We start from the raw sequence: 25,247 nt of genomic DNA, 5'->3' as shown, positions 1-25,247 counted from the left end.
CCTATTTAATGGTATAACTTTCATTCGTGTCCAACCAACTTTTATGTACTGTTCAAATTTAAATTCAAATTTGAGTAGTTTAATCTCTGTTTGGAAATCCATTTCCCCTATTATATAACTCTAAATCCAAAACTAGGATTTTCCCCTTCTTAGTTTTCCTCCTAGGATTTTGCAAAAATGAGTTGACATTTTTCTGAGCACTTTGATTTTTCTGTTCTGCTATTGCCTTATTTTTTCTCGTTATTATTTTGCGACGATAGATTGCGTTGCTAACGAAGGAGCTGGACCAGAGATATTTGAAGACCTCGAAGACTTTGTTAAAACAGGCAAGTAGCCCTTTGACCATGATGAGCCATTTTTCATCATAATAGCATTTTCGTTGTTTCATCGAGTGCATGATATATATCTTGAATGGTAACCTTGCTAGGATTGCCTCCGTTGCATACTCCATTGATACTTGCATTGTTCATGACTCTACCCTTGCTTAGAGTTGTGTTGGTGGGTTGTAGAAATATGCTATAGTAGATGGCTACGCAAAGTGGGTCAGGGTTATGGATGGAAAGAAACAAGTGTGGTTTGACATACTTGCAAACAGCCCCAGTGGGTGCCACTAATGCCCCTGGGATATGATGATGAATTAGGTCACTACTTGGTGGAGAGGTAGTGTACCGAGGCTTGATGAAAGTGTTGTTTACAGAGACGGATTAGATTTAAGATTTGTCGACTGTCCCAACCTTACATGCGCAACCACTCTACCCTTGTATGGGAAAGGGCATTATTGATTACCTAGGCCGATACTAGCTTGGAGCCCGCATTACTAGTGACGGGGGAGAGTTGGTGCTCTCTCTCGGGACGGGGTCGTGCCAGGTAGGGCGGCCATGACTGTTTTCACAGGGCACCGGATACACCGTTGTGTCCCCTCTCGGATGTTACGATCTCGAGTGAGTCTCGTATGATGTACATCGTGAGGATACGGAACAACGTGTGGACTCCTTGTTAGTGTCGTCTAGGGAAAGATAGTGATCGGGTGCTTACCCCGGGTACTTGAGGTACCGCGGGTCGTGGATGACACAGAAGTTCCCCGGATCTTGTGGGTAAAGTGTGCAACCTCTGCAGAGTGTAAAACTATTCGAATAGCCGTGTCCACGGTCAAGGACAGTTGGGTGGTGCTTCTTAGACTACGTCCATATGTTTCTGACAAACAACACGGTTTTGTGAACCTATTGACGTGATTCTGAGAAGTCACGATGAGCTTCAGCATGAGTTGTTCATAACTCTCTCTCGATGTTGATGTCTGTAACCTCCTAATACTTGTTGGAGATGCATTCATATCATTGATAAATGTTGATCATACTTGCATGAGAAAAACTAGCTTTCCGCAAAAATGCCAATTTAGCAGTAGTGCCTTGCATAATTATTCTGTTATCACCCTTGGGTTGCTTGCGAGTACATTCAAAGTACTCATTGGCTTGCCACTGGTTATTTTATTGGCCAGGCATGAAAGAACAGGATATGATGAAGAATACTTCGGTGACGAACATGCGAGCTAGGACGCTTCCCAGTCAGAATGCCTGTAGGGTTAAGGCAGATGGCATGGGTCCAAGTTATCGACGAAGATTTCCGCTGCTTGTGTTTCATTTGAGGTTCAGCCCTTAGGGCTTTATCAATGTAAGACTTGACCATAATGGTCATAATTTGTGTAAGACGGTATGTATGGATGTAAGACTCTTGTTATTCAGCTTCTGTGTGTTCAGTGAGCATTGATCTCTGGGATCACTGTACACGTGCATTCGGTGATCACGACTTATGAGTCGGGGTCCCCACAGATCCCCCTCCGGCAGGGTGCCGGAACGGGGTCCCGATTCGTTTTTGGTGGCTACAAAGGCTTGCGGCGGCGGAACTCCCGATCTAGGTTATTATTTGGCAGTTTCTGTATTTATAGGAATTGTTGGCGTAGGTCTCACGTCAGGGGGTCTCCGAGTCGTCCATGAGGTAGGGGCCCACGCCCAGGGGGGTGGGCGCGCCCCCACCCTCGTGGACAGACCGGGACTCTTCTGGCCCAACTCTTTTACTCCTGGGGCTTCTTTTGGTCCATAAAAAATCATCAAAAATTGGCACGTCAATTGGACTCCGTTTGGTATTCCTTTTCTGTAAAACTCAAAAACAAGGAAAAAACAGAAACTGGCACTGGGCTCTAGGTTAATAGGTTAGTCCCAAAAATCATATAAAATAGCATATAAATGCATATAAAACATCCTAGAAGGATAATATAATAGCATGAATACTTCATACATTATAGATACATTGGAGACGTATCAGCATCCCCAAGCTTAATTCCTGCTCGTCCTCGAGTAGGTAAATGATAAAAGAAATAATTTATGAAGTGTGAATGCAAGCAGGTGCACAAGTTTGATCAATGATAATTTCAATCACCTTTTCTAGCATCATTATATATCATAACAGTAGATCATATCATAAAGCTTCTCATGATCAAGTAACAAACTATTCACATGTTAAAGTATATATCATAAACTTTCTTGAAAGCTAACAAACCGTTCTCAGTCATCAAACAATTGCAATTCATCTTATTTTCAGGAAGGGTCTATGTAAGAGCTTTGATTTAGCAAATCCCACATACTCAACTATCATATAGTCTTCCATGATTGCTACCACTCAAAGCATATTTTTAGAACAAATAGTATTCATCAAACACAGAGAAAGATAGGGGCTTAATGTTTCGCCTCCCAACCTTTTACCTCAAGGGTAATGTCAACAATAATAATTCATGATCAAATATATTTCAATGGCCATATATGCTTAGATCTTCCATCACATGATGCTTGCCAACTAAAGAGTAGGTTGGAATGAGAAGGAATACTACTGACTCTTGCATAAAAGTAAAAGATAGGCCCTTCGCAGAGGGGAGCAGGGATTTGCAGAGGTGCCAGAGCTCGAAGCTTTAAAACAGAGATGAAAATAATTTTGAGAGGTATGCTTTCATTGTCAACATAACGACCAAGAGTTCCCAATATCTTCCATACTAGATACATTATAGGCAGTTCCAAAACAGAAAGGTAAAGATTGTACTCCCCCTCCATCAATCAATCACACTCCACGGCTTGTCCGAAACAATGGGTGCCATCCAACTACCAACAATCCTGGGGGGGGGGGGGTTGTTTAAATTATTTGTGAATTTGTTTTTGATCTTTTGATCATAGGACTGAGCATCCCAGTTACCAGCCATTTTCTCATGAATGATGAGCGGAGTCCACTTATCGTGAGAATAACCCACCTAGCATGGAAGATACTAACAGCCCCTAGTCGCTACATGAGCGATTCGGGCATACAAAACAGATTATTAGTTGAAGGTTTAGAGTTTGGCACATGCAAATTTACTTGGAACGGCAGGTAAATACCGCAAATAGGTAGATATGGTGGACACTCATGGAATAAACTTGGTTCAAGGAATTTGGATGCACAAGCAGTATTCCCGCTTAGTGCAGATATTTTGTCTAGCAAAGGATTCTAAATACCAAGCACCACATGTTAGAGGATCCATAACAATATAACTTCTATACAAATATACCCAAGAATAACTCATTATGTTGTCTTCCTTGTCCAACTTCAACTAATTTGCTCAGTTTTGAAAATAATTAATGGGGATCACAATCATACAAGATGTCCAAGATAGTATATTTATATGTGAAATCTCTCTTCCTTCAATATTCTTTCATGAATTGTTCAAGTGACCAATACAATGTTTGCTAACCTTCAAATTTTTTACCACCTCTACTTCTTATATGTGAAGGCATTACTCCCCATGGGAAAGGCATATGAAACATATATAATTTCAGATTTATGACATTCAAATCATTCAACCATTTACTCATAGGATATAAGTGAAGCACACGAGTAAATGACAAACTACTCCAAAAAGATATAAGTGAAGATCAATGAGTAGTTAAATAATTATGTAGCTATGTGAAGACTCTCTCTCATTTAAGAATTTCAGATCTTGGGATATTATTCAAACAACAAGAAAAACAAAATAAATCGACATTTCAAGGATAGCACTCATCATGTGAAGAAGCAAAAACTTAGGCTCAACCGATACTAACTGATAATTGTTGAAGAAGAAAGGTGGGATGCCTACCGGGGCATCCCCAAGCTTAGATGCTTGAGACTTCTTGAAATATTATCTTGGGGTGCCTTGGGCATCCCCAAGCTTGAGCTTTTGTGTCTCCTTAATTCCTCTCATATCACGGTTTCCTAAATCTCAAAAGCTTCATCCACACCAAACTCAACAAGAACTCATGAGATAAGTTAGTATAAACCAATGCAAAAACCTTATCATTTTATACTGTAAAAAATCACTAAAATTATTATTCAACATTTCATACTAAATGCCTCTGCATATTTAATACTCCTATCCTCAAATTTAATCATTAAACAAGCAAACATATGCAAACAATGCAAACATAACAGCAATCTGCCAAAACAGTACAGTCTGTAAAGAATGCAAGATTCATCGTACTTCCCTAACTCCAAACATTATGAAATTCTACCACACTGTAGAAAATTTATCAGAGATTATTATGCAAAATGTTTCAACATTTTATCATATACTGGCTTTTCTAGGGAATTTTTGCAACAGCGATAAACTTTCTGTTTTGAAACAGCAACATGTATACTTGCAAAATAAGCATGGTAAAGGCTATCCTTGACATTTTTATTGAAAATAGAGATGCAAAACATTATTCTAAATAACATAAATAAAATACTAACAAAAATAAAATGACGCTCCAAGGAAAACACATATCATGTGGTGAATAAAAATATAGCTCCAAGTAAAGTTACCGATGAACGAAGACGAAAGAGGGGATGCCATTCGGGGCATCCCCAAGCTTAGGCTCTTGGTTTTCCTTGAATATTACCTTGGGGTGCCTTGGGCATCCCCAAGATTAGGCTCTTGCCACTCCTTATTCCATATTCCATTGAATCTTTACCCAAAACTTGAAAACTTCACAACACAAAACTTAACAGAAAACTCGTAAGCTCCGTTAGTATAAGAAAATAAAACCACTTTTGGTACTGTTATGAACTCATTCTAAATTCATATTAGTGTAATATCTACGGTATTCCAACTTATCTATGGTTCATACCCTCCGATACTACTCATAGATTCATCAAAATAAGCAAACAACACATAGAAAACAGAATCTGTCAAAAACAGAACAGTCTGTAGTAATCTGCATCAAACGCAAACTTCTGGAACTCAGAAAAATCTGCCAAAATAGGACGACCTAGATAATTTTATTATTGATCTACTGCAATTGTAATCAGTATTTTATCATTTTATGGTGATTTTTTTTAAAAAAATCATGAGCAGAAAGTTTTTGTCTTTTTCAGCAAGATCAAATAATTATCATCCAAGAAGATCCTATAGGTCTTACTTGGCACAAACACTAATTAAAACATAAAACCACATCTAGCCAGAGGCTAGATGATTTATTTATTACTAAACAAGAACAAAAAGCAAGGAACAAAATAAAATTGGGCTGCGTCCCAACAAGCGCTAACGTTTAACACCCCTAGCTAGGCATGATGATTTCAATGATGCTCACATAAAAGATAAGAATTGAAACATAAAGAGAGCATCATGAAGAATATGACTAGAACATTTAAGTCTAACCCACTTCCTATGCATAGGTATTTTGTCAGCAAACAACTTATGGGAACATGAAACAACTAGCATAGGAAGGTAAAACAAGCAAATCTTCAAGATTTTCAACACATAGGGAGGAAACTTGATATTATTGCAATATGTAGAAGCATATGATCCTCTCTCATAATAATTTTCAGTAGCATAATGAATAAATTAAACAATATAACCATCACATAAAGCATTCTTTTCATGATCTACAAGCATAGAAAATTTATTACTCTCCACATAAGCAAATTTCTTCTCATGAATAGTAGTGGGAGCAAACTCAACAAAATAACTATCATGTGAAGCATAATCCACTTGAAAATAAAAATCATGATGACAAGTTTCATGGTTATGTTTATTCTTTATAGCATACATGTCATTCCCAATAATCATCATAAATAGGAGGCATGCTTTCATCATAATAAATTTGCTCATCAAAACTTGGGGGACTAAACATATCATCTTCATCAAACATAGCATCCCCAAGCTTGTGGATTTGCATATCATTAGCAACATGGGTATTCAAAGAATCCATACTAACAACATTGCAATCATGCTCATCATTCACATATTTTATGCCAAGCATTCTATGTAATTCTTCTTCTAGTATTAGAGCACAATTTTCCTTCCCATCATTTCATGAAAGATATTAAAAATATGAAGCATATGAGGCACCCTTAATTCCATTTTTTTGTAATTTTATTTTATAGACTAAACTAGTGATAAAACAAGAAACTAAAAGATTCGATTGCAAGATCTAAAGATATACCTTCAAGCACTCACCTCCCCGGCAACGGCGCCAGAAAAGAGCTTGATGTCTACTACGCAACCTTCTTCTTGTAGACGTTGTTGGGCCTCCAAGTGCAGAGGTTTGTAGGATAATAGCAAATTTCCCTCAAGTGGGTGACCTAAGGTTTATCAATCCGTGGGAGGCATAGGTTGAAGATGGTCTCTCTCAAACAACCCTGCAACCAAATAACAAAGAGTCTCTTGTGTCCCCAACACACCCAATACAATGGTAAATTGTATAGGTGCACTAGTTCGGCGAAGAGATGGTGATACAACTACAATATGGATGATAGATATAGGTCTTTGTAATCTGAAAATATAAAAACAGCAAGGTAACTAATGATAAAAGTGAGCGTAAACAGTATTGCAATGCTAGGAAACAAGGCCTAGGGTTCATACTTTCACTAGTGCAAGTTCTCTCAACAATAATAACATAATTGGATCATATAACTATCCCTCGACATGCAACAAAGAGTCACTCCAAAGTCACTAATAGCGGAGAACAAACGAAGAGATTATGGTAGGGTACGAAACCACCTCAAAGTTATCCTTTCCGATCGATCTATTCAAGAGTCCGTAGTAAAATAACACGAAGCTATTCTTTCCGTTCAATCTATCATAGAGTTTGTACTAGAATAACACCTTAAGACACAAATCAACAAAAACCCTAATGTCACCTAGATACTCCAATGTCACCTCGAGTATCCGTGGGTATGATTATACGATATGCATCACACAATCTCAGATTCATCTCTTCAAACCAACACAAAGTACTTCAAAGAGTGCCCCAAAGTTTCTACCAGAGAGTCAAGACAAAAACGTGTGCCAACCCCTATGCATAAGTTCATTGAACCCGCAAGTTGATCACCAAAACATACATCAAGTAGATCACGTGAATATCCCATTGTCACCACAGATAAGCACGACAAGACATACATCAAGTGTTCTCAAATCCATAAAGACTCAATCCGGCAAGATAACTTCAAAGGGAAAACTCAATCCATTACAAGAGAGTAGAGGGGGAGAAACATCATAAGATCCAACTATAATAGCAAAGCTCGCGATACATCAAGATCGTTCCACCTCAAGAACACGAGAGAGAGGGAGATCAAACACATAGCTACTGGTACATACCCTCAGCCCCGAGGGTGAACTACTCCCTCCTCGTCATGGAGAGCGCCGGGATGATGAAGATGGCCACCGGTGAGGGATCCCCCCTCCGGCAGGGTGCCGGAACGGGGTCCCGCTTGGTTTTTGGTGGATACAGAGGCTTGCGGCGGTGGAACTCCTGATCTAGGTTATTATTTGGAGGTTTCTGTATTTATAGGAATTGTTGGCGTAGGTCTCACGTCAGGGGGGTCTCCGAGTCGTCCATGAGGCAGGGGCCCACGCCCAGGGGGGTGGGCGCGCCCCCACCCCAGAAGAGTCCCGGTCTATCCTCGGGCTTTCCTTGGGGCTTCTGGGGCATTGAGTAAAAGAGCTTTCCAGCCAGTAAGGGGGAAAACAAGGAATATCCATTACAAGTCAATCCACGAGGGTTAGTAAAAGAGCTTTCCAGTCAGTAAAAGAGCCCAGTGCCAGTGCCAGTTTTTGTTTTTTTCCTTGTTTTTGGGTCCCGATCTATCCATTACAAGGAATATCCATTACAGTAAAGGGAAAACTCTTTTACTCCTGGGGCTTCTTTTGGTCCAGAAAAAATCATCAAAAAATGGCACGTCAATTGGACTCCGTTTGGTATTCCTTTTCTGTAAAACTCAAAAACAAGGAAAAAAACAGAAACTGGCACTGGGCTCTAGGTTAATAGGTTAGTCCCAAAAATCATATTAAATAGCATATAAATGCATATAAAACATCCTAGAAGGATAATATAATAGCATGAATACTTCATAAATTATAGATACGTTGGAGACGTATCAGACGATATTTTCCATAATCGAAAGCGCCGCCGAGCTCCTTGGAATAGCTTCACAAGCTCCTCCATACTTCCTAGAGGGGAGGCAGATGGCCACAAAGCCTTGGCAACGCTCCGCATTGCTTGCCGAGCTCGCTCGTGCACCTGGGACAGCTCTTGTAGTAGATCGCCTTGGAATCCGGGCACTTCCTCTTCGGGACGACCATTCAACATACCTGCAGACATAAATCTGTCAGCTCATTTCTTTGCCGAATTACACGGAGGTAAGTTAAAAAGCATACTGAATATGCGGCCTCGTAGCCTCCTATTTTCCTTTACGGCGTCCGCTAGCTGGGCTCGTACATATTTTAGCTCTTTGCCTAGCAATGTGTTGGAATCTTGTAGCTTGTTCTTATCATCTCTGACCCGTGTCAATACACGTTTGCCTGCGGCCAGTTGCCTTTCGGCCTGTTGTTTACCCATCTGCGCGACCTTCAGTTCCTCTTTTAGTTGATCTACTGATCCTGTCATAAAAAACGTAACAGTATTAACATTACTAGTACATGATTATACTTTTTATGGATGGAGGGGAACATTACCAGGTGGCGCCTGCTTGGACTTCTCCAGTTCGGCGGTAGCAACAGCTAGCCGAGTCCTGCACTTTTCCAGCTCATGAGACAACATGTTGTTCTTCTTTGTGAGTACCTGATTATACAACGATCCTTAAATCAGTTGTTTCAACTGTTTCAAGTCTCGGGGTCTACTGGTGCATGATTACTAGATCTGTACAATGCGTACTTACCCGCATATCTTTCAAATGCTGGTCAGTGGCTCTGGTAAGCCCATCCCGAGCAGCTCGGATGTACGCATCAGCCGAGCTGAAGGCGTCGAACGCCTCTTTAGTAAAGCCGGGGTCGCCAAGTGCGGCCCTCCGGCGCCGATGATGCATGGCACTCTCTACTTCAGAGTTCGTGATGGATACATTATCCGAATCCTCTGAAGGAGGACAATCCGACATTATTCCCGTGTCTGCCCCCGCCCTAGAAGCAGGGTCTGGAACCTAATTGGTGGGGGCGCGACCGGCAGGCCCCTCGGACACGGTCCGGCGAATGCTCTTCCTAATAAAACACAGCCGACAATGTCATGGTTTGATGTGACTATTACAGGGCATATTTAAAGCCATGCCTCTTTGATGAAGGTTCGGCCGTGTTGTCATTTGCCTTTCTCTTCGAAGACCCGCGCGGCGCAGGTGCCATTCTCTTCTGAGACGCCTCTGGTGCAATATGACGCATCGAGCGCCTCCCCTTCGGAGCACAAAACAGTGCGGCGGGTCAGGCATAATGAGGAAGCTTCTTCGGAGGAAATATCTCCTAGTTACTTACATATGAGGCAGGAAGGAGGCCGGGATAATCGGCCGTGATGGCCACTTCTGTGCCATCATAGCTCGCCTGGTAGAAGACTCCCTCTTTGAGCTCTACAAATATGTCCGGATCTTCTTCGAATCCGGGATCGAGGTCCCGGTTATGGTTCTCCGGCTGTGGAGCGGGGTCATGGATCCCCGCTGTAACCCTCCGCCATTCCTATTAACAGATGGGTCAATGTCAGTTAAACATGACTCAGGGAGAGGATTGAATAAAGTGGTGGGATTAAAACTCACCCAGCTAGGAGGATTGTACATGGAAAATCCCTCTCGGCGCGTAAGACGAGTGGATTCCTCTTTCTCCCCTTTATACAGATCGGCCAGTATGGTGGCCAGGGCAGTGAGGGAATCCGGACCCTTTCGTCCGCAGCATGAGGCATCATCTTCCCATTGTAGTGCCACATGGGGAGCCCCCTGAATTGGAGCGGCTAAACACCTCGCGCTATGGAAGTTGCCATCACCTCGATTATTGATAATTCGGACTGGGCAAGTGTCCTTATCTTGCCCATCAATTGCCGGACTTCTGCGTTGTCTTCCTCCTCGAGGCTCTGAGGACGACAGTCGTGGCGTTTCTTCAACGGAGTGCTAGAAAATTTGGGAAGGCCCATTCGAACTGGGTCGGGGAGAGCGACATCTTCAATATAAAACCACTCCGAGGGCCAGTCTTCGGATGCCTTCTTCAGCGTCCTGACAAGTACCCGGTCCCGGCTATGCGCCATATCTCGGTGCCGCGTTGACCCCATATTTGGGTGGATCTGGAAATGCTCTTGCACTCTCAAGCTCAAGGTGTTTTGCTGGCTCCTTTTGATGGATCGTCTAAACACTAGGGATATGATGCAGCGAAGACATTGGATTATCGAGGATGATACTTGTGCTATGTGCTTTTCAGCTTTGCATGAAGATAGAGCTCATCTCTTCTTTGCTTGCAACTTTAGCCAACGTGTCTGGAATTATTTGGGCATCTCTTGGAGTGTTCACCCTAACCAGACTACTTTTGAAATGGCTTGCGCGGCCAGGAGGGATTTTGGTCATCCTTTTTTCACCGAGGTAGTCTTTACGGCTACTTGGAATATTTGGACTCAAAGGAATGGAAGGATCTTCAGAAATGAGTTGCCCACTTTCAGATCTTGGAGGAGGAATTTTATTCATGATATTTCTCTTTTAGCTCATAGAATCAAGTGTAAATATAGAGGTAGACTAACCTCTTGGATAGCCTCCTTACCCTAATCTCTCTTTGTAAGTAGCCTCTTCTCTTTATTTGTTTCTCTTTTGTAATTTTGTATTGTTTACCTATTGGTTTTAATAAAGGGCTGTGAGGTTGTTGCCTTGCAGTATATAGTCAAAAAAAATATCTCGGTGCCGCCCACCTCGAATACGGATCCCTTTTGGGTATGAGGGATGAGGCAGAAAAGTTTCCTCCATAGATCAAAGTGGACCTCGCAGCCAGGAATAGCTCACAAAGAGCGACAAAACCCGCGATATGCTGGATGGAGGCCGGAGTGAGGTTGTGCAGTTGGAGGCTGCAGTACTCCAGGAGACCTCGGAGGAAAGGGTGGATTGGAAACCCGACGCCTCTTATTAAGAAGGATATGAAGCACACTCGCTCCCCCTGGTTGGATTGGGGAAATTTTCCGCCAGGGCTTCGCACGTGAAAGTGGTTAATCCTGCCCGGACGGGGACTAGATCCGCGGGGGGAGGAATCCCTACGTTTGAAGCTTACTCAGCTAGTCGTGGGATACTGAACATTTCTCCCAATCGCCTTTTTCGGAGCCATGGGGGCGGGAGGAAGTACTGGGAATGCTAGCCATGCTAGAATGGTTTCTCCTAGCAAGCTCTAAGGATTCTCCGCCTGGTGTGAGATGGCATCTGAGATCCAATCTACTTAAATATACGCCTTTCTTACATGGCCAGGGTGTTATGTGTAAAAATACTCTGACCCTTCGTGTTCGCTCGACACGTGGAAGCCGAAGCAATGGGGGCGCAGAAGCCAAGGGGTACAACATTAAATGGAAAGCCGAGTATAACTCTTTGGATCAGACGCTTTGAAGTGTTCGGAGGAAGAACCCGCCTTGCAATGCCGAAGACTATCAGCGTGCCGGACACATTGTCATTAAAGCCTAGTTCGGGGGCTACTGAGGGAGTCCTGGATTAAGGGGTCCTCGGGCGTCCAACCTATGTGACGTGGGCCGGACTGATGGGCCATGAAGATACAAGATAGAAGACTTCCTCCCGTGTCCGGATGGGACTCTCCTTTGCGTGGAAGGCAAGCTTGGCGTTTGGATATGAAGATTCCTTCCTCTGTAAACCGACTCTGTACACACTACAAAAAAAAGACACATCCGTGACATTCTGGGCCGAACGATTTTTTTTCTGTCATACATATGACACTTCTTTGACGATAATTGTGACAAAACCCGGTATCATCATAGATGTGGTGGGCTCCTACTTCTATGACAAAAAATCATGACAGAAAATGGGCTTTTCGTCCTGGGCGGGCCGGAGACGCAGCTGCATGACATTCTTTGGGCCGTCCATGACGGAAAAAACCGTGGTAGAAGCGAGGGGGAGGAAAATTTCGGGGAGTTCCCGGTTACGGTGGGAGGTCGGGGGCCGAGCGATGCGCGTTTCTCTCGTACACGTACGTGCGTGTGTGCGAGGCGTTGGCTCTAATTGAACCCGAGCGAGGCGTTGGGCTCTAACTGAACCCGAGCGATTGCACTGCAGGCTACGCATTACTGAACCCGAGCGATCGATCGATGGCTATTAACTGAACCTGATCGAGCGATTCCTTGGCTACTGCTGCTAACTAAAGTCGATCGATGCTGCCTCTAGATGAACAGTGAGCGTTGCAGGGGGGGGGGGGTTGGATGAACAGTGAGCGGTGGCGTTGCCTCTGGATGAACAGGACCCCGTGGTGTGGTGGAGGGCTGGATGAACAGTAGACGGTGGAGGAGTGCCCGTGGAGGGGTGGATGAACAGGACCCCGTGGTGTGGAGGGCAGGATGAACAGTAGACGGTGGAGGGGTGCCCGTGGAGGGGTGGTTGAACAGGACCCCGTGGTGTGGAGGGCAGGATGAACAGTAGACGGTGGAGGGGTGGTTGAACAGTAGCCGGTGGAGTAGCGCGCAGTGGAGGCTGGATGAACAGGAGCCCGTGGAGGCTGGAGGAGGTCGACGGTGGATGAACAGTAGCTCGTGGAGGCTGGAGGGGGTCGGCGGTGGAGATGAACAGTATCCCGTGGAGTCCCGTTTTGCGGTACGCCACACCCCTCCTGATGAACAGGACCCCCGTTTCGACCGTAGCGCTCCAACACAAGTCCGTTTCCTTTGTTTTGCGGTACGCCACACCCCTCCCGATCAACAAGACCCCCGTTTGGACCGTAGCGCTCCAACACAAGTCCGTTTCCTCCGTTTTGCGGTACGCCACACCCCTCCTGATCAACAGGACCCCCGTTTCGACCGTAGGAGGTCCGTTTCCTCCGTTTTGTGGTATGCCACACCCCTCCCGATCAACAGGACCCCCGTTTCGACCGTAGGAGGTCCGTTTCCTCCGTTGTGCGGTACGCCAGACCCCTCCCGATGAACAGGATCCCATTTCGAACGTGGCCGGTCTAACACAAGGCCGTTTCCTCCGTTGTGCGGTACGCCAGGCCTCGTTTCCATCGCCTCTTCCATCCAAGCCCTCCCGATGAACACGACCACGCATTCCGTTCCAACCCAGCCGCGTTGCCTCCCGATGAACACGACCACGCATCCCGTTGCCTCCCCATGAACATGATGCATTCCGTTGCCTCCCCATGAACACGACGATGACGCTGTTTCTCCGTTCCGACCCAGCCATGTACACGAGCCCTCGCCGTACGTATGCGCGAGTAGGCGTTAGAGACCCCGCCCATATGTACACATACGTGGCCGTATCTTCTTTCTTGCACCCTGGCCGCTGTACGTACGTGTACATGCTATGTGCGCGCCTCTACTACGACACGTGCGCTCCTCTACTACGACACGTGCGCGCCTCTACATCGACCAGTATATATGTACGTACACGTTCGCAACCAGAATGACAATGCTACGTACGCTTTGACCAGGTGGGTCCCGACTGTCAGGCATTTCCTTGCCTACGAAGATGTAGCTGGTGGGTCCCAGCAGTCAGGGGCGAATCGTTTTTTTGCCTGGACGCACTTCCTTGCGTGTGAAGATGTAGCTGGTGGGTCCCAGCAGTCGGGGGGCCGGTGGGTCCCAGCAGTCAGGGGGGCGAATCGTTTTGGTTTCCTTTTTTTGCCCGAACGCACTTCCTTGCGTGCGAAGATGTAGCTGGTGGGTCCCAGCAGTCAGGGGGGTGAATCATTTTTTTGCCCGGACGCACTTCCTTGCGTGCGAAGGTGTAGCTGGTGGGTCCCAGCAGTCAGGGGGAAACATTTTTTTTCGCGAAATACGGTGGCCCGTCCGGTGGGTCCCTGCTGTCAGGTGGAGGAATCATTATTTTCCGCGTAATAAGGAGACACTTCCTTGCTGCTGCCTGGACCCAGCTGTCAGCCTCTCCACGTACAGTCCACGTCCGATGGAAGTCGTTCCTTGACCACGCCGCGCCGAGAGCACCAGGGCGGTGGACGACGGCGAGGCCTAGGAAGGGGACGACGCGGAGCCGGTGAAGATGCGGCAGTGGATGCCCACACGGAGAGGAGTATGATGGTTCACTCGTTCGGCTGCGCTGTGAGGTTGCCGTTGCCGCAGGGCCTGGCCAGCAGTGGGAATAGTAGGGGGCGGTGAGGCCTCCGCGGCAGCACAGCCGGCCACGGGAGGCAGGAGCAGGCGGCACGACCGACGCTGCTTTGGGCGGCTGGAGCAAGAAGACCAGAGGTTGAAGAAGCACTATGGCCGTTGGATGGACATCGTATGGTCAATGGAGCTAGAATCGTGTATATTGACTAAGTTGACAAAGCCCTCCGTCCCCGTCAACTTAGTAGGCCCACAAGTCAGCCTCCCACCAAGGTGGGTCCTAGCTAGCAGGGGGGTATTCATTTTTTGTGCGTAATAAGGAGGCACTTCCGATGGGTCCGAGCTGACAGCAGGGGGAACATTTTTTTCGCGAAATACGGTGGCCCGTCGGGTGGGTCCCAGCAGTCAGGGGCAAACATTTTTTTCGCGATATACTGGTGGGTGTCCGGTGAGTCCCTGCTGTCAGGTGGAGGAATAATTATTTTCTGCATAATAAGGAGGCACTTCCTTGCGTCTGCCGTGGACCCAGCTGTCAGCCTCTCCACGTATAGTATTCTTCCGATGGAATTCGGTCGTTGACCACATTGACCACGGCGCGCCGACAGCACCACGGTGGTGGACGACGGAGAGGCCTAGGAAGGGGACGACGCGGAGCCGGGGAAGACGCGGCAGTGGATGCCCACGCGGAGAGGAGTACGAGGGTTCACTGGTTCGGCTGCGCTGCCGTCGCCGCAGAATAACAGGGGGTGTGGGTGAGTGGAGTGGAGGGATGGCCTGGCCAGCGGTGGGAGTAGTATGGGGGCGGTGAGGCCTCCGCAGCAGCACAGCCGGCCACAGGAGGCAGGAGCAGGCGGCACGACCGACACTGCTTTGGGTGGCTGGAGCAAGAAGACCAGAGGTTCAAGAAGCACTACAACCGTTGGATGGACATCGTACGGTCAATGGAGCTAGAATCGTGCATATTGACTAAGATGACAAAGCCCTCCGTCCCCGTCAACTTAGTAGGCCCACAAGTCAGCCTCCCACCAAGGTGGGTCCTAGCTAGCAGGGGGGTATTCATTTTTTTGTGCGTAATAGGGAGGCACTTCCGGTGGGTCCGAGCTGACAGCAGGGGGAACGTTTTTTTCGCGAAATACGGTGGCCCGTCGGGTGGGTCCCAGCAGTCAGGGGCAAACGTTTTTTGCGTGATATACTGGTGGGCGTCTGGTGGGTCCCTGCTGTCAGGTGGAGGAATAATTATTTTCCGCGTAATAAGGAGGCACTTCCTTGCGGCTGCCGTGGACCCAGCTGTCAGCCTCTCCACGTATAGTATTCTTCCGATGGAATTCGGTCGTTGACCACATTGACCACGGCGCGCCGACAGCACCACGGCGGTGGACGACGGTGAGGCCTAGGAAGGGGACGACGTGGAGCCGGGGAAGACGCGGCAGTGGATGCCCACGCGGAGAGGAGTACGAGGGTTCACTGGTTCGGCTGCGCTGCCGTCGCCGCAGAATAACAGGGGGTGTGGGTGAGTGGAGTGGAGGGATGGCCTGGCCAGCGGTGGGAGTAGTATGGGGGCGGTGAGGCCTCCGCGGCAGCATAGCCGGCCACGGAAGGCAGGAGCAGGCGGCACGACCGGCGCTGCTTTGGGCGGCTGGAGCAAGAAGACCAGAGGTTGAAGAAGCACTACGGCCGTTGGATGGACATCGTACGGTCAGTCGAGCTAGAATCGTGCATATTGACTAAGTTGACAAAGCCCTTCGTCCCCGTCAACTTAGTAGGCCCACTATACTGGGTCCCAGCTAGCAGGCAGAGTATTCTTTTTTTTTGTGCATAATAAGGAGGCACTTCCTTGCGTGCGAACATATAGCTGGTGGGTCCGAGCTGTCAGCGGCGGTAACATTTTTTTCGCGAAATACAGAGGTTGTTTCGGTGGGTCCCAGATGTCAGGTGGAGGAAATCATTATTTTGCGCGTAATAAGGAGGCATTTCCTTGCGTGCGGCCGTGGACCCAACTGTCAGCCTCTCCACATACAGTCCACTTCAGATGCATGTCGGTTGTTGACCACGCTGACCACGCCACGCCGAGAGCACCAGGGCAGTGGACGACAGCGAGGCCTAGGAAGGGAACGACACGGAGGCAGGGAAGACTCGGCCGTTGTTTTGTTTCCCACACGGAGGGGAGTACAACTGTACGAGGGTTTACTGGTTCGTCTGCCGTCGCCGGAGAATAATAGCAGGTGTGGGTGAGTAGAGGGATGGCTAGGCCAGCGATGGGAGTACGGTGGGGCGATGAGGCCTGCGCGGCAGCACAGCCGGACGCGGGGAGGAGACAGTCCCGCCGGCGCTTGTTTGAGCGGCTGGAGCAGGAAGAGCAGAGATTGAAGAAGCACGACGGCCGTTGGATGGACATCCAACAGTATACATGCCATCAGTGGAAAGCCTCAAATCTGTGGAAAACAGCATACAGCCCATCTGCCATTATTTCAAATAATTTCCAGCCCATTTGCTAATTCTTACGGGTTTTTTAGAACATATTCTTTATGTTAGCATTACAACCCATATTGTGGCCACGGTTAAAAAATTATACGAAATTTTGCATATGTTGGTGCGGTCTGAACTGTTTTTAATCCTGAAATTTCGAGTCACATTCAGACTGATTTTAAAAATAAATGTATATCAATATAAAATCCAATAAATTGCCCACGCATAAAAATCAATGCAATTTGAAATCTTGAAATGAAAAAAAGATATTTGAAAATAATTGCCGGTTTGATGTGTTTAAAAAATGTACAGCCCATTTCTCATTACTGATAGGCCACTCTCCTCGTCTTGAAAGATTTGCAGCCCAATAGGCCTAATAAAGCGACTTACTTGACAAATCACAAAAAAGTGGGGCTAGCCATTTTCAGAAAGAAAAGAAAAACTACTGGGCTGGTCTGTGGTAAACATAAAAGAAAAAGCTATCTAGACAGGCCAGAGTGTGCCGCACAGCCCAGTTGACACCCTGCTTCTGTCTCAAAAACAAATTAGATAAATGCCACTCCAATTATGGCGATTCATAAAAATGCCACTACAATTTCCAAACTTTGAGAAATGCCACTGCAATTTTTGCAAACTTTGAAAAATGCCACTGCAGTTTGCAAACTTTGAAAAACGCCACTCCAGACTTCGGAAAATGCCACTAGAAATGGCATGAAATGGCATTTTTCAAAGTTTGGAAATTGCAGTGGCATTTCTCGGATACACCAGATTTGGAGTGGAATTTATCAAATTAACCCAAAACAAAAATAACTTGGCGAGCTGCTGGGTCCCTGGTGTCAGCCGCTCGTTGTGCAATTCTCTCGTTTATTGACTACGTTGACAATGGCATGGGACCCAGATGTCAGAAATCCACTAGGAGGAGCCATTTTTTTATTGGCTTGAAATAAGGAGGCACTTGCTTGCGTATGAGCTTGTCAGTTTCTTCAGGGGTAGGCATTTTTATTCAAAAAACTGCCACTTCGCATCTTGCGTCGCAAATAAAACTGCCAAGAGCGCATTTGTAGGCTAGCTAGTGATCGATTAGTAACTTGTAAACACTGAGCGAACAAAAATAAGTAACTGTTAATGCATCTCAATGATTCACAGATCATATACAAATATGTAGCTCCAAAAGCAAAGATCAGCCACTTCGGATCTTGCGTCGCAACTAAAACTAACTAGTACGATTCCCATACATAAGATCAACATGTTAATGCATCTCAATGGCTCACAGATCATATACAAATATGTAGCTCCAAAAGCAAAGATCTAGAAAAAACATCTGTTCTTCCTACTAACATGGATACTTCTATTGGCCAACATTCAGTACAGACTGAAAGACAAATTTGTTTGTGAAGTCTACAATTCCTCTTGCAAACGTAAGTGGTTTCACCAACAGCTGGAACCATGAGAATGAACTAGACATGATGGAGGAACATGCACTGCAATATGATTTGGTCTTCCCTCGATCACACTGCGAGACTATTTTTGGAATACAAACTTCAACTTAGGCAAAATGATGCCCATTGTATAATCAGACCAAAGCAATGAAGCACCTAGTGTTGGCCAATAAATAGTACAATACTACTTTTCTGCAGTCCATGAAGTGAATATCCAATCTTTCTGTGTCTATTTTCAAATGGCACTGCATGCAGTGACTATACTATTCTCTTGTGTAGTTCAACCAAAATTGCGGGCACTTTGTTGGTTTGCCAAATAGCAACGGGCAGACATCTCTGTCTGCACAAATATCAAGCAGCTAGTAAACATATACCGCCTATTCTTCATCAGACCAATTCTTCATCAGACCAAGGATATCCATTTTCGCAGTGATGGAAGAGGTGAAATCGACACAACCGAAATTGAGCATCCAACCATTGAATCCTGTCCTGCACCTCCAATGTAGGTCCACCCTGCCAATAAATTCACATGCAAACCGCTAGTGTTACTATCTAATGACAGTACAAAAAGAGTAGCAAGATAGTAGCAAACCATGTACCTTCGTAATGAACAGCTCATAGTGCCACCAATTGGATATAAAGGTTGGGAAAAACATGCTCCTAATGTTGAACCAGTTGGACTTTTTGTGCAGTTCCACTAAAATCGAGCATCCCTGTTTGCATAGATATTGAAAGTGTGATTACTCTAAAAGTGGCACTAGTTGAAGCATAGACTCACAAATATAAGCATTCCAATTTCTTAATGGGAAAATGTAGCAAGACTGTTTCTAACCACCTGTTTGAAGGAATAAATAAAGCAACAACGATTGATGTCAGGAAGGCATACATACAGTAGTTTTTTTTTCTGAAAAACTGAGCCATTCCTGACCTTTCCTCTTCTTTTAAGCAAATTTTGTGCAGTTCTACTAAAATAAAATGCCATCACTGCCTTGACAATTCAGTGACACTGTACAAAAGGAAATGACTTAACATTACATCATGATGTCAGGTATGTAGTCGACAGGCATTAGAGACAAACATACAGACCTCCTCAAGAGAACAGCCGGAGGAGGAGGTGCCCACTCTTGACCTTTCCTCTTGTCTTCATAATTGTCTGTGTAGTTTAACCAAAATAAAATGACATCAGCGCCTTGGCATTTTGGTGACACTGTACAAAAAAATTAACTTATCTCATGAAAGTGAGGTATGTAATCTATAAGCATTAACAGTGCAAAAATATGACGGGAGTAACAAGTTTCATCGTTGGTATACTGGCTGTGCAACAACATTAGAATGCCTTATAGTTGAAAAATCTTTAATACATCCACAATCAACAGCTAACCCTGAAATAATCCTGTGACATTAAATGGCATTGCTTAAATTTATGGGTGGCATTAGACTGAGAGCGGCATTAGTTAAATGTGGCATCACTTTAGCAGTAGCATTGCTTGACTTGACTGCTGGCGTTATACTAACAGCAAAAAAAGTGGCAATAAGAGCATGGGAGGCACCAGTACGATGTACCTCCACGGACGCAGAGTGGTGAGGGAGGTATGGTTGCCCAGAGCAACAAATATCCAGGCAGCATATGTGGATTACGGTCCAATTTTCGTTCTCTTTAGCCACCTTTTTCCTATGAGAGGACAACAAACCAATCGACCTGGTCATTCTCTATTGCGTTGTCATGCCTTTCTACCCTTCTTCAACCAAGAGACACGAGACTCGTACCTTAGCTACTGATTTCCCCCTTTTCAACCTAGATGCGGGTTCGATGCCTACTCTCTTGGACAGTACAGTCTCCCTTCCTTTCCTTATTCAACCCAGACATGGATTAGTCTGCATGAAGTAGGGTTTCCTTTAATAGTGCAAATTATGGTTTTTGTCTGCGTGGCCAGCAGAGTAGAGGATAGCAAATTGGGAAGATGGTGGAGTGGAAAAAGATCCACATGCAACGACGTAGCAGATGGGGCAATAGAACAAGGTTATGGCTCGAAAAGAGGTAGCATACCTGAGGGTCGGCGGGAAGTGGCTTCGCTCGTGGTCGTCGTCCTCCGCACACACTACGGCAGTGAGCTTGGGGACGGAGGCCATCCCGCGCGGTCGCTAGGTCTGAGAGGACGACCTTGTCGTCAGTGCATGACCTCGCTCGCTGATGACGAGTGCGTCAACGCTGCACGTCCTTCTCTTCCCCGGCGGATCTGTGACCACCGGTGAGGAGGGAGAGAGGGGCTGTCTTTTTTAGATCTGGAGAGAGGGTGGTAGTGTGAGAAGCAAGTGGGCAGCCCTTAGCAAGAAAGCGCTAAAGCTCCAGCCTATATATCTTTTTTATACTACTAGTACTGGAGGTGGGGGAGTGGTAGAGTAGTTTATATTTTCTCTGCGTACAGTACCGGTTATTCGTGCTTCAAAACTGATCGGCACGCCATTAAAATAATAAAGGTCGATAACTAATGCGGCACCTCGGGCCAACGCGGCCAGATCGCATTTTGCACGAGAAATTACACACCATGTTTCGTTGACATGTGGTCCCGTTCCAACATATCAGTGAGACGACGACGAGTAGTAGGGAGTATTTCCGAATGGACGTGTAGGCCGGGGCGCCTCTTCGTGAACCGTGGCAAACTCGCAACCGTCCACCGACTCTTCGCCTTTCCCTCTTGATTTGGAACTGCTGTCGCACGCTCTTCCTCTCCCTCCTCCATTTTCCTTCAGCCCTTCACCCTTTCTTCTGCCATTGTTCGATCGTCTTCTCCATGGAGGGAACAGGCCAGAAACGGCCCCGTTATTCTTGCCCCGATCTGAAAGATGACGTGGTGGAGGAACTCATTGATCGGTGCGACGTCATCACCTCGGCTAGCATGGCAGGTTCGTTCAAGCCCATTCTCGACTCAACTAATAACATCATTGCAAGGAACCCAAGGGTCAAGGAGCGGTTTGATCTCCCCTATCTTCTTCGCCGTGACCCTGATGACTGGCGCCGGCACGACGGAGGCCTCGCCCTGTGCAAGTTGATGCCGCTTGATAATGATACGTGTGATGTTAAGATGCCATCGCTTGAGGGCAAGGGTTGGGTGGGCGCAAATGGGGATTGGGTTGTTTACATTGGGTCCAACTGTACTTGTGAATGTGTACATCGTCACCAGGTTCCACTTCCAAAAATCTCAGCACACTGCCCAGAGGTTGAGCACACCGGTAATGTACGCACGTTCAAATATGATCATGGTGACTTTCTTCTACGGAAGGTAGCAATTTGTCGAGTTCCCAACCGCTCTTGGAATTACAAAAACTATGATGTTGTTGCTATCTTCGACAAGCTTGTTGCCGTCCTTGATGGTTTGTCTCGATGGATATTGCTCAAAAATCAGTTTCTGTGCACGAAGGAGTACTGTGATGCAATTGAATACGAGGGCCTTGTGTTTGCTTGCACCACTCGTGGCACTCTTTATGCATGGCATCCTCGTTGTTTCGGTATGTTTGTCTTCCACCGTAATTATAATTGTTTCATCCACATGCATGCGGGTTAGCAAGTTTCCCTTTACCAATTAACCTTCTTCTTGTGTTTCCAAGGTCCTGTGAACATCCCACCACCTATACTTGAAGATTTTTATAACCAAGGGGGAGATGACGATGGTGATGATCACGAGCATGAGGACGAGCAGCGCCGATATACTCTGTGGTGCCTGGCAACTAATTCTGATGGATCACCTCTTCTTGTGTGTATACAGCCCACTGATGATGTTACTGCTAAGGAAGCAGGTGTAGTCTCCCATGGTCGCACTCTCCGGACCTATTCCAACACCCGTTGCATGGTATTCGGGATGGATACTAGTGTGCTAGCGCCAACTCCTTCTCCCTGGCACAGAATTGATAGTCTTGGAGAAAACTCGCTCTTCCTTGGACAAAACTATCCGATGATGGTGAAAGGCGATCCAACTGCTGTTGACACATTTATGAGAAGCAACTGTGTCTATACCTCGGACATTTGGGTGGTTCCCTACCCTGGTACCGATATAGTAGGCCGCTTCAGCCTGGATGATCAGTCCTGCGTTGGTCTCCAGATCGACAACGGATGGCCCGTCCCAGAGAATCACTTGTGGTTCAAAGCAAGCGTTTCCAACGCCGAGGAATGGTTGAGTTGAGTTCATTTCATGGCTTGTTATTTGTTGCGTGGTGAAAATTTTAGTATTTATAATGTATCCTCGTTGTCGATGTGGGTTGATGACCTGTTGTTCTATGTAATAAAATGATATGCCTGTGATAAACTTACTGTACTAAATTTATAAATGGCTTTCGAGTCGCTTCTCTAAGTGAGTGGTGCGACGAGGCAAAAAATATTTTCCGAATACATAATTGTATGTGCATTGCAACAGGTTATCGGATGAGGCCAATCAACAATAGTAGTACACTATTTGTACTAGCTTCACATGCTTCGCGCATCGGGCGGGTGTTTTTATTGTAGCCATATGTTAATGTGTTCGTTGTACGTAACCAGCACCTCGAATCCTCGATATACTAGTAGTATAGTATATAGTAGGAGTAAGTAGTAGGAGTAGTAGGGTGGCATGGGCCAGAACAAGCATTAACGTCCAGGAGTACGGCACACGCCACCACCACGACATCCATCTGACACCATATTATTTCTTGGAGTCCGTGCGAGGGCAATCTCTTCAACCTCGTCGTTTCTCTAACTTCAGCCATCGCGCGTCGGGCGAGGTGGGGGTTTGCCGATAGTCGGTTTCCTTAACTGCGGTCCCACTTGTAAGGTCAACTCCAACGCACGACCCCAAACGGACCTCCGTTTTGCATGAACTCCAACGATAATTTTGACTAGAAAAGCAAGACCAAAGAAAACAAGAACCACAAGAATACATTTTACTATTCTTGTAGTAAGTTGGATTAGTTCCTTCTGGATGCATTCATTGTTGATCTGCGGAGGCTCGATCTAGCGTGCTTCTTTCTTCTTCGAGTGTAAAGAAGTAGACGTTGCTTCCTCGCATCTAGTCTCATGTCTAGCCTCTATTCTAGTAGGAGTATCAACAAGTGCACTAATCTCATGTCTAGCCTCTATTCTATACTAGCTAAAAGTGATAGAACATCTACTAAATTGCGCTCTATCAATATATGGATGTACTCTTCTTCCCAATACAAAAACTTGCATCCATTCTACTCCCTCCGTTGCACAATACATGCCTTCTATTTGTCAAAAATATATATGTATCTAGACATGTCTTAGTATATAGCTAGGTACATCCATTCTACTCCCTCCGTTGCACAATACATGCCTTCTATTTGTCAAAATATACATGTATCTAGACATGTCTTAGTATATAGCTAGGTACATCCATTCTACTCCCCCCGTTGCACAATACATGCCTTCTATTTGTCAATATATATATGTATCTAGACATGTCTTAGTATATAGGTACGTCCATTTTTGGACAAATGGAAGTCAAGTATTTTGGAACGGAGGGAGTACACAATAAATTTTTTAAGTTAGCACAACTAGTCTAATCCAAGAGCAGAACCGAAGATTTGGTCAGGTTCTTCCTCCTTTTGCCGACACGTGGGACGTCCAGCATCCAGGTCGTGTCATGAAAGAAAATAGAGTGGTAGTTGAAGCCACGAGATGTGCATCTTGGGTTAAACTGTAAATAGAATCTTACTACTCTTGAGTAACTCCAAAAGCGGCCACCGAAGATCTTTACTGGATTTGTTTTTCATCACCAGCATGTCGAGTTGAAAGATGTGCAGGTTCAGTGGGTCCTCTTGCGTTTTCATTGACATGTGGGGCCGCATGTGAGCAAACAGACGATGGGCTCCGCGCGTCCGCTGGCTGGCTGAGAAGAAAGATAGAGGAGGGCTGAGCACGGACTGCAGCAAATTTGTTCTACGTACCTCAATATAGGCTCGATATACAGTGGGGTGGCATGGGCCATAACTAGCATTCACGTCTAGCAGTACGGCACACGCCACCTGCACGAGTCCCATCCGACACCAATTTTCTTGGAGTCCGTGTTACAGCCATCTCTTCTCCCTCCTGTCCTCTTTTCTCAGCCATCGCACGGTGGGCGGGGTGGGGGTTTGCTGATAGTCGGTTTGCTCAACTGTGGTCCCACTTGTAAGTGAAAATGCAACACCGCACGCATTCCCGCTTGAGCGGCGTGCCAGACCAACCGTGTGGGGGTGCGACACAAACACGGCAGGCTTTTCCTTTTGAACTCGTAACTTGTAAAATTTGGTTCTCCTCCATGGCGTGACCGATAGATAGAAAATAACGATTTTGCCTAGAGTAATGAGAAGTTTGCTTCTGGCGCCGTTCATGCATGGAGTACATACGAAAATTATGAAGTTGATGCGAAAGGTAAGATAATTTGCGCGTAGACGTGGGTGATTATGTCGATGGTGTCTTGCTGCGCCAGGCGCTGCGCGGCGAGCGCGACCTCGAGGTGGACATTCTCTGGCGCGACGGCGGGCAGTCGCAGGGCCACCAGTGCGTCGAAGAGGTTGTTACGATAGTGGCTGTTGAGGGTGGAGGGCATCGCAGAGCCTGGGCGCGTCGGCTGGTGGCTTACGTCAAAGTCGTCTGCAAGCTTCTTGACGACGGTGAACTTGTCAAGGAAACCGACGAGGACCTCGTCGAACAAGGAGACGAAGCTGTCGTCCAAGCGGCTCCTCGCCCTGGCGGCCTCAAGCAATACTACCTGCCGGGCCGCAGGCCGGCGTCGTGGACATCGCGCTCATCGCCTCCATGGGTCTAGCGTAGCTTCTAGTCAAC

General features: G+C 46.2%; 1 protein-coding gene across 1 annotated transcript in view; it reads left to right on the top strand.

The window, feature by feature from the left end:
* Positions 1–11,782: 11,782 nt before the first annotated feature.
* LOC147974624 (uncharacterized) overlaps positions 11,783–25,247 on the top strand; it is a 35,208-nt gene continuing 21,743 nt past the window's right edge. The window contains exon 1 of the mRNA XM_087520098.1: positions 11,783–11,804. Within this exon, the coding sequence (XP_087376224.1) occupies positions 11,783–11,804 (22 nt within the window). The remainder of the gene's footprint in view (positions 11,805–25,247) is intronic.

This window comes from Triticum urartu, chromosome 4A (genome assembly GCF_056163025.1).
Source record: "Triticum urartu cultivar PI428250 chromosome 4A, HENAU_Tu73, whole genome shotgun sequence".
NCBI lineage: Eukaryota > Viridiplantae > Streptophyta > Magnoliopsida > Poales > Poaceae > Triticum > Triticum urartu.
This window is presented reverse-complemented; position numbering and strand designations above follow the sequence as displayed.